Raw genomic sequence first — 10,841 nt, forward strand, 5'->3', positions numbered from 1 at the left:
AACAGGACATGTGGTTTAACATGCTGCAAATAGACCGTGAGACCAGACACAGAGTGAACCTGTTGGTTTGCACGGTGCAGTGTTGTGCATTAGTGGTGGTGATATTAATAAATAGTGTGTTTAAGGCAGTTTAGTCTGTGTAGCAGCTGATTTTACATTTTGACCTGAAGAGATTTTTTTTCATAAACTTTTTAAAACTTTTATGTTTTAATATGTACAAGAGATGACAAGCTAATACCTGACAAAAACAGCAAACACAGACTGAAGTCACCATGAGGAAGTGACACGTCACTCATCACAGGAAGTAGAGGCTGAATTCATCTTTAAGAATAAACCACCTCACAGACTTTGACAGTTGAGAGTCTGAGAACAAGAGACTGACAAAGTAGGAGAGAGACAGAGAAACATGATGGCTGAATTCACATGGATTCAAATGTCTTTATTTCTGATCCTGGTGCTTCAGTTTACAGGTAAGGACACATGGAACACACATTAAATCAACATCACACAACTGCATTAATATTACTCATGGTACTTTATTATGGATTGTCTTGTTTAATCAGACAGTCTAGACTGTGAGTGAGTTTAATGGACTCTTTGAAACCAAGGACGAGACACATTTGTAAATTTCTATTGGATCTAAAATTACTGTCACATTAAGTCAGATTTTTATTTCAATTCATTTTTCATATTTCTCTCTTTGTCAACAGCAGCAAATGGACAAAACCCTTCAGTCTTCACTGTCAGAGTTGGAGATGAAGTCACTTTACCTTGTGAAAATGTGAGAGATGATCAGGATCAATGTGACAGAACTACCTGGATCTTCACTGGTTCAGGAAGCAGATCATCAGTACCTCTGTTTGAACTTGGGAAGATTCATAAAGACGCCAAATCTAAATCAGACAGACTGAGTGTCACAGAGAACTGTTCTCTGGTTATAAAGAAGGTCACAGTTGAGAATGCTGGTTATTACAACTGCAGACAGTTTTACAGATCAGGACAACAACAAGGTCCAGAGGCTCCTGTTGAACTGTCTGTTGTTACCAGTGAGTATTTCCATCATAATGTTTTCAGCTCAAACTGTCTTGTTAGAACAAAATACTGAAACATTACAATAATTCTGATTACAGTGATGAAGTTCATTTTACTCTTGTTGTCTTTCTCTCACAATATCTCCATCTTCACCAGAGACTGAACATGAGGACGATGATAAGATCATCTTGACCTGCTCTGTGTTTCCATATGGAGGCTGTAAATACACAGTAGAGTGGCTGAAGGATGATTTCACAGTAATGGAGACATCACATCATTCCTGTTCAGCCTCTGTGAACATTAAAACATCTCACCTGACTGAGATTCAGAATTACAATGCATTAAAGTGTAAAGTGACAGATAGAGACACTGGAAAAGCAGAACATTTTATCTTCAGCCTTCAGACCTCAAAGGAGAAAACAGGTGAGAATATGATGAGCTGTTTAAATCATTTCAAACTGACATGTATAATTACACACATCATTGTTCATTTGACAGATGTGAAGTTTGAATATTGAACCATTGTTTGTCATGTGTTTGTTGCAGATGTTAAACATGAAGTATGTTTTCACTGAACAGTTTATTGACTTTTATTTGTTCAGATCCAACAACAACAACAACTACTGCTACTACTACTACTACTACTGCTACTACTACTACTGCTACTACTACTACTACTACTACTGCTACTACTACTGCTGCTACAGCACCAACAACAACAGCCACAGCAGCAACCATGAGAGAGAGAACATCAGAAGGGACAAATAAAAAAACCTCCACAAACGTTAACCCAACAAAACCACAAGGTAGAGACTGAACCTCTCTCTCTCTCTCTCTCTCTCTCTCTCTCTCTCTCTCTCTCTCTCTCTCGGCTGTGGGTGGAGATATTCTCTCATTCACTCCATCAGTGGCTTTGTTAAACAGTTGTAATCCTCTTCACAGTATTATCAGCTTTATGTCTCTTTATCATAAACTATGATGAGTTATTGAAGTGTAAAGTGACAGATATTGACTCTGGAAAAGTGCAGCAGTTTAACTTCAGCTCTCAGAGCTCAGGTGAGAGAACAGGTGAGAATATGATGAGCTGTTTGAATCATTTCAACCTTGTGAATAAAATCACACAGAACTTTTCTTTATTTCAGGGATTTGAAGTTTACTTTGTCACATTTTAACATGAGGTGTTTTCTCACTGTTCACATTGTATTTGTTCAGGTGAGGATGGAAGTGGAGTGAGAACAACAATCAAACCAGGGACATCAGGAGGAAAAAACAACACAACATCTGCAAACAACAATCCACAACCACAAGGTAATGTCTCTCTCTCTCTCTCTCTCTCTCTCTCTCTCTCTCTCTCTCTCTCTCTCTCTCTCTCTCTCTCTCTCTCTGTGGGAGGAGATATGTCTGATACAGGAAAAACATTTCTGACTGATAATAACAGACATTTGATGTTTGTCAGTTAAAATATTACAGATACAGAGACAGTAAATGAACATGATCATAAACAGCTCATCATCTCAACACCACTGACTATTTTTATCTCTTCTAAATTCTCTCTCCAGGTTGGTGGTGGTGGTGGCTCATCATTGTAGCTGGAGGTTTAGCAGCACTCATAATATCTGTTGTTGTGTTCGTCAGATGGAAGAAAACTAGAGGTGAGAACATTAGCAGGTGAAACATTTAGATGAAAAATAAACTTTCACTGTAAAAGCTAAACTCAACTCTTTTTTCTTTTCAGGGAACCAAAGACAGACGGATGGAAACATGGTGAGTTTTAAATCTGAATGATCACATGTTAATACAGTTATGGTTTTAGAAATGGAAGTGGGGTTTGTGGTTTTTATTTCTCATTATTAAATTAACTGTGCAGTTTTCCACCTGAAAGAATCGATGAAATAATAAACATGAGTGATTTCACAGTAGAAAAACAGTCAGTGTTTGCAGAAGAGAGGGTCAGTTAATTGTTGGGAGTATAAGATGCTGAAGATGTTTCACCATCTCATTCATCACATTATCTTTACGTCGTACTCAGATGTTGCTTGTGTTGTGTTCACTGTGATGCGCTTTCAGGAAACACAATGACTGAATGTTACTAAACTGTATTTCTACAGGGACTGAGCTTAAACCCTGCAGAGACTCTTGAATCTAACTTTGTCCTTCAACAGAGAAGAAGAACAAAGAACAGATTCAACTGGATTTGATGTGAATGAAATTAAATTATTAGTTCAGTATGAATTCACAGTCTTTATGTTGTCTTCACTGTGTAGACTGATCCTGAACGTGGTGTTTCCTACGCCTCCATCAGCTACACCAAGAAGACCAAGAGTAAAGCTCGGGTAAGCTGTCTGATTGGTTATACCTGATGATTTGATTTTTTGTTTTTTGTTCTTTGTGAAGCCCTCACTACACAGCAGCACCACCATCAGACCAACATGTCAACTTCACAACATATTTCATCATCTGATCAGCAGATAAAAGCTGCAGAAAAGTGAACATTTCAGTTGTTAGATGTCAGAAACATCAGGACTTCTTGAACTCCTGTCAGCTGATGTTGTGTTAAGTTTATGTGTTGTACTGTTTCCTCCCAGGTTCAGGGTGATGATGGTGAAGGTGGTGCAGTGACCTACAGCACTGTGAAAGCCTCCTCCTCTTCTGCTGGAGCCTCCATTGATCTCAGCAACCTCTATGCTACCATCAAGTAACCAAACAAATAACATGTTACTTATTAAATGCAACATGTTATTTTTATAACAACTGCATGATTGTTTAGCTCATAGATTTAAAATGTTAAGAGTTATGATGAGGATGATCTTAATAGTTTCTCATATTGTTTCTTTTCTTGGCTTAGTTTTGGTAAAATAACGACACAGTTACAAAATGTTAAATCAATACATTATAACTGGCTGATAACTGATGTCCATTACAGTGGACACAGGGTCTGAATCTTATTCAATGTTTAACAGTATCAGCTGTATGAGACATGAAGTCATTGAGAGAGTTGAGACGCCATCTAGAGGTGAACAGTGTGAAAAAGGGGAACAGACATGATATAAACTGTACTCTTCATACTGTGTCCACACATTGGCACAATGAGGATTTTTAATTCTGTTCATTCATATTTTACTCATGTCCACATTTTCTCTGATTTGTTGTAAATTATTTACAGAATGGTTTAACATATTTTAAGTATGAATCATATTTTTGTTTTTAGTGTTTTAAGTGTTTTTCTGTGTATTGGTTTGTGGTAACTAATGAAGGCTGTACAACAATTGGCCTGAAGTCACATGACCATAAACCCAACCCATCCTTATAAGAGCCCCATTGGCTGATGTGTATGTGGATGCATGTGATTGGTTGTTTTTGAATTTTTCTACTTTACAGCTTCCTTATCTAAATGTTATCTGTAGTATGTTTTTAGAATGACTTTGATGAAGGACACAAGCTGGAACATTCTGGTCTGACAATAAAGTTTTTCTATAAACTACAAGTGTTGCTGGAGTTTTGACCTCTTTAATGGGAACTAATAGACAGACCAACCAAACCACAAGCTCACGTCACCACAGACGTAACTGCTCACTGAAGGTAAAGAGACAGCACTGTCTGCAGGCCTGCAGGTTTTTAACAAGGTTGAGTCAAACCTTTTTGTAGCCTCAACTGATTTTCAGGAAAAATCTAATTCTACTGGTAAATTTCTTCTTTGGAATCAGGTGATCATTTCACCACAATTACCTGTTTGTCTTTTGACTGTTTCTGTCAGCGCTGTAGGTTTTCCAAATGTAAAGTTTTAATCATCAGAACAAACCACCAGACCTCTGCTGCTGTGTCCACATTCACACCTAAACATTTCCCATTACTCATCCAATGCAAAGTAAAGGTGCAGAACAGAAACTAAGACCTCACTGACCACTGAACCACCAACATGTCTCATCAGTTTATTTTAACTTTGTTTCACTGGCCTTGAAAAAGTCGAGCTCATCAGAGGAGGTGATGTTTTGGATTGACAGGCTCAATACTGTGGAGCCCACAGGCCTTAATGAGAGCTTTAGTTTCAAACCTTTCTCATGACAGTGTTTGGATCTTGATGTATGATGCAGTGTTTGTGTTGTTGTGTTTCTGTTCTCTAGACTAGATTGTACTTTGTCAGAGTTCTTGTTCTTTTACTCGGCCCTTGTGGCTGTTTGGGAGGACACAGGCCTTTTGGGAGCAGTCTGCTGCTCACCTGTGTTCAATCAGGTCGTTGTCTTGATAACACCTTTCTCTTTACTCTGTTCATGTTGTGGCTGAATCTCATCAGCCATGGGGCCTCCATTGATCTGCTTTGTTCAGGCACATCTCACAGATTTGGATTGGGATCTGGGAAGTTTGGAGGTTGATGCCTTGGATTCTTTGTCATGTTCTTTGATAATGACACATGCAAAAGGATCACTTTTTCCCACCAGAACATTGTATTGTAAAAAGGTGATCTATGTTATTTACTTCACCTGTCAGTTGTTTTAATGTTGTGGCTGATCAGTGTTTGATTCTGCAAAAAAGCATCTTGTAACAAATCATTTAGCACATCAACATGAACTGACCTGCTACTACAGGTGTTCAAAAATAGAAGTGTGGGAACCTGATGCTTGGAATTTAAAGATAGTTCAGTCAGACGTTCACCAACGTGTTAACCACTTGTTTTTCTGATGTTCATCAGGTCATCATTAGAGGGTAACACCTCCAGAGCTCTGCTGCTGTTGTTCTCACTGTGAACAACAGGACATGTGGTTTAACATGCTGCAAATAGACCGTGAGACCAGACACAGAGTGAACCTGTTGGTTTGCACGGTGCAGTGTTGTGCATTAGTGGTGGTGATATTAATAAATAGTGTGTTTAAGGCAGTTTAGTCTGTGTAGCAGCTGATTTTACATTTTGACCTGAAGTTTCTTTTTTTAAACAATAAAACAAAATCTCTATATGTACAAGAGATGACAAGCTAATACCAGACAAAAACAGCAAACACAGACTGAAGTCACCATGAGGAAGTGACACGTCACTCATCACAGGAAGTAGAGGCTGAATTCATCTTTAAGAATAAACCACCTCACAGACTTTGACAGTTGAGAGTCTGAGAACAAGAGACTGACAAAGTAGGAGAGAGACAGAGAAACATGATGGCTGAATTCACATGGATTCAAATGTCTTTATTTCTGATCCTGGTGCTTCAGTTTACAGGTAAGGACACATGGAACACACATTAAATCAACATCACACAACTGCATTAATATTACTCATGGTACTTTATTATGGATTGTCTTGTTTAATCAGACAGTCTAGACTGTGAGTGAGTTTAATGGACTCTTTGAAACCAAGGACGAGACACATTTGTAAATTTCTATTGGATCTAAAATTACTGTCACATTAAGTCAGATTTTTATTTCAATTCATTTTTCATATTTCTCTCTTTGTCAACAGCAGCAAATGGACAAAACCCTTCAGTCTTCATTGTCAGAGTTGGAGATGAAGTCACTTTACCTTGTGAAAATGTGAGAGATGATCAGGATCAATGTGACAGAACTACCTGGATCTTCAGTGGTTCAAGAAGCAGATCATCAGTACATCTGTTTGAACATGGGAAGATTCATGAAGCAGCCAAATCTAAATCAGACAGACTGAGTGTCACAGAGAACTGTTCTCTGGTTATAAAGAAGGTCACAGTTGAGGATGCTGGTTATTACGGCTGCAGACAGTTTGACAGATCAGGACAACAACAAGGTCCAGATACTCTGGTTGTTCTGTCTGTTGTTTCCAGTGAGTATTTCCATCATAATGTTTTCAGCTCAAACTGTCTTGTTAGAACAAAATACTGAAACATTACAATAATTCTGATTACAGTGATGAAGTTCATTTTACTCTTGTTGTCTTTCTCTCACAATATCTCCATCTTCACCAGAGACTGAACATGAGGACGATGATAAGATCATCTTGACCTGCTCTGTGTTTCCATATGGAGACTGTAGATACACAGTAGAGTGGCTGAAGGATGATTTCACAGTAATGGAGACATCACATCATTCCTGTTCAGCCTCTGTGAACATTAAAACATCTCACCTGAATGAGATTCAGAATTACAATGCATTAAAGTGTAAAGTGACAGATAGAGACACTGGAAAAGCAGAACATTTTATCTTCAGCCTTCAGACCTCAAAGGAGAAAACAGGTGAGAATATGATGAGCTGTTTAAATCATTTCAAACTGACATGTATAATTACACACATCATTGTTCATTTGACAGATGTGAAGTTTGAATATTGAACCATTGTTTGTCATGTGTTTGTTGCAGATGTTAAACATGAAGTATGTTTTCACTGAACAGTTTATTGACTTTTATTTGTTCAGATGATCCAACAACAACAACAACTACTACTACTACTACTACTACTGCTGCTACTACTACTGCTACTACTACTACTACTACTGGTGCTACTACTACTACTGCTACTACAGCAACAACAACAACAGCCACAGCAGCAACCATGAGAGAGAGAACATCAGAAGGGACAAATAAAAAAACCTCCACAAACGTTAACCCAACAAAACCACAAGGTAGAGACTGAACCTCTCTCTCTCTCTCTCTCTCTCTCTCTCTCTCTCTCTCTCTCTCTCTCTCTCTCTCTCTCTGAGTGAGTGTGTTTTGGAGTGTGAGCGGAGGAGTTGGATGAAATTGAGTATTTTCTCTCTTTCTGTTTCTTTTTTCTGTATTATTTTCGGTGGTGTGTGTTGATGAATGCAGGTGTGTTAGTTTAGTTTTGCTGTGGTTGTTTTCTCTCAGTTAGTTTAGTGTTTGTTTGTTTGTCCTTTGTTTGTCAGCCTCGCTCTGAGGAGCTGAGCATGGCGTCCAGCAGCGCCTCCTCCAGGCTGACAGGAAGCACGGTATTAAAACCGGAGCTGGCTCTCCGTGCAGTGTGGAGGAGGTAGCACTGGCTGTGGGGGAAATAATCGGGCACGGCTCTGTGAAGTCCGCTGCCCGTATGAACAGTGCGGTGGTTCTGTTCCTGGAAAAGGTAGAACAGGTGAACAGGTTGGTGGAGACGGGCATCACGGTGAATGGGATGTTTGAGCCGGTGATCCCGCTGACACAGCAGCTACAAAAATCACTCTGTCAAACGTGCCACCTTTTTTAAGTGATGAGTTCCTGATCAAAGAACTATCGAGACATGGGAAGGTGGTGTCCCCGATAAGGAAGGTGTTATCAGGCTGAAACACCGCAGGCAGCTCTTCATGCTACTGAACAACAAGGATGAAGAGTTTGATTACCGCTTCCGAGTCCGTGTGGATGACTTTGATTATATTCTGTTTGCAACATCATCCTCTGTAAAATGCTTTGGATGTGGTGAAGAGGGACATTTAATCAAGGCCTGGCCTGTCCAAGGCTGTAGCTCAGAGGGTTATTTATTCGTGGGTGGGGATTTTAATTGTACTGAGAATGAGATTTTAGATGGAAACCATGCAGAGCCTCATCCAGTATCCCAGCATGCCTTGAGGCAGCTGGTCTCGTCTCATGGCCTGGTGGACGTGTGGAGAGGGATGCATACAGGCTGCAGACAGTACACATGGTCCCACGTTAGAGAAAACACCATCTCTTTGGCCAGACTGGATCGGTTTTATGTTTTAAAGCACAGAGTCAGTGCTGTTAAAACGTGTAGGATTTTACCAGTTGGTTTTACGGATCATTCTTTGGTTTTATGTAACGTTTTTATCAGAAACATTTTACATAAAAGCGCCTATTGGCATTTTAACTCTGTTTTAACTGTCAACAAATCTTTCACCCTCCTGCCCAAGAAAGGCAACTTACAGGACATCAGGAACTGGCGTCCTGTCTCTCTCCTCTGCACCGACTACAAGATTCTGTCCAAAACTCTGGCCAGTCGGCTGAGAGGAACCATGGAGCAGATTCTCCAGCGGGACCAGACGTACTGTGTGCCTGGCAGGTCCATGGTAGATAATATCTACCTCATTCAGGATGTTTTGGAGGTCTCCAGTTCATTAGGCATAAACACTGGACTGATCTCATTAGATCAAGAAAAGGCTTTTGACCGCGTTGAACACGGCTTCCTCTGGAAGGTCATGGAGAGGTTTGGATTCAGCGCTGGTCTCATAGCCAAGATCAAGGTGTTGTACAGTGACATTGAGAGTGTGCTGAAGTTTAATGGTGGCCTGTGTGCTCCTTTTAGAGTGCATAGAGGCGTCCGGCAGGGCTGTGCTCTGTCTGGGATGCTCTATGCACTCTCCCTGGAACCCCTCCTACAAAAGATAAGGTCATCTGTTCGAGGCCTGATTTTACCTGGTTTTAACAGCAGTGTGGTTTTATCTGCTTACGCTGACGATGTCGTTGTTTTTATCAAGGATCAACAAGACGTGTGTGTTTTAAACTCTGTGATTGAGAAGTTTTCTGTTGTGTCGGCTGCGAGGGTGAACTGGAGGAAGAGTGAAGCCCTTGCTGTTGGTGAGTGGCGTGAGGGCCTCCCTGTTCTCCCTCAGAGCCTCACATGGAAAAGGGGGGGTTTAAAATACCTTGGTGTTTATATAGGAAACAGCGACATTGAAAAGAAAAACTGGGAGAACATCATAGAGAAAGTGGATAATAAACTGGCTAAGTGGAGGTGGATCCACACACAGATGTCTTTTAGAGGGAGGGTCCTTATTTTGAATAACCTGGTGGCTTCTCTGTTGTGGCACCGGTTAGCCTGTCTGGACCCTCCATCAGGTCTTATTGCCCAGATCCAAGCAAAGATGGTTGATTTCTTCTGGGATAAATTACATTGGGTTCCACAATCAGTGTTGTTTTTATCCAGAGATGAGGGAGGCCAGGGCCTGGTCCACCTGGCCAGCAGGGCCGCCACCTTCAGGCTCCAGTTTATTCAGAGATACCTGACTGGACCTGAGGATCTGGTGTGGAGAGATGTGGCCAGCTGCATACTCAGGCGTGTTAATAACCTGGGGCTGGATGCTGCTCTGTTTTTAACTGATTCTAAGTTTTTAAAGTTAGGTGGGTTGCCTCCTTTTTATCAGGGTGTTTTTAAATCCTGGGTGCTGTTTAAATGTAGAAGAAGTGAGAAGTGTAACTCTCTGTACTGGTTGTTGAAGGAGCCTTTAATCTGTGGAGCCAAACTGGACGTGTGCTGCAGCACCGTGCCTGGGCTGATGGGGGCGCTGTGCAGCTCAAAAATGTTCTGCCTGGAGCAGCTGGTAGAAACAGCAGGACCGGCACTCATGGACAGCACAGCTCTGAGCTCTGTGCTGGGACTGCGCTCTGTCCGTCTGACGCAGAGGAGCCTGGAGCTCTGGAAGAAGAGGCTGACGGAGAAGGAGAGAGTCCTGCTCCTTAAACACAGCAGGGGAGAAGCTGAGCCTGACCCCACAGACCCGTACCCAGAGATCCACCTGTGCCCTGGGTTCATAGAGCTCAGCGGCCCCCTACTGAAGCGCACTGACAAAAAAACACTAAGCTTGCACAAGGCTGACAAAAAAACTCTGTACACAAGTTGTGTAAAAACAATTTTTAAAACGCGGCTGTGTGACAGAGCGGAGTGTGACGCTACTGACGCCTGTGACCCTGTGGAAGCTCAACGTGAAGGCCAGACTGAGGCTGGAGTTCAGCTTCCACAGGGTCACAGGGAATATAGATGTTTGAACAGCAATGGGCTCATGAGGAGCTGCTGTGCAGAGCGACCGGCACAGAGTTAATATTTACACCTTTCCTCAACTGATTTGTTGATCGTACAACTGTCTGTGTGATTTCTAAACCAAATGTAAAAAAAGTACTGTTAAAAATCTA

The 10,841-nt window shown here is 41.1% G+C and overlaps 1 protein-coding gene across 3 annotated transcripts; it reads left to right on the forward strand.

Annotated features, from left to right (window-relative positions):
- Positions 1-208: 208 nt before the first annotated feature.
- LOC108887727 (uncharacterized) lies at positions 209-4,054 on the forward strand. Of its 3 annotated transcripts, none has more exons than XM_051067192.1 (9): positions 209-470; positions 714-1,046; positions 1,189-1,455; positions 1,635-1,838; positions 2,245-2,340; positions 2,592-2,684; positions 2,768-2,796; positions 3,297-3,365; positions 3,618-4,054. In XM_051067192.1, the coding sequence occupies exons 1-9, from the start codon at positions 407-409 to the stop codon at positions 3,729-3,731; spliced, it is 1,269 nt and encodes a 422-aa protein (XP_050923149.1). In that variant the 5' UTR covers positions 209-406; the 3' UTR covers positions 3,732-4,054. The 3 variants fall into 3 exon arrangements, with proteins under 3 accessions (XP_050923149.1, XP_050923150.1, XP_018538773.2); XM_018683257.2 differs by having other exon boundaries at positions 211-470; positions 711-1,046; XM_051067193.1 differs by lacking the exon at positions 2,245-2,340 and having other exon boundaries at positions 711-1,046.
- Positions 4,055-10,841: the final 6,787 nt, after the last annotated feature.

Source organism: Lates calcarifer, unplaced genomic scaffold (genome assembly GCF_001640805.2).
Source record: "Lates calcarifer isolate ASB-BC8 unplaced genomic scaffold, TLL_Latcal_v3 _unitig_1268_quiver_1015, whole genome shotgun sequence".
NCBI lineage: Eukaryota > Metazoa > Chordata > Actinopteri > Centropomidae > Lates > Lates calcarifer.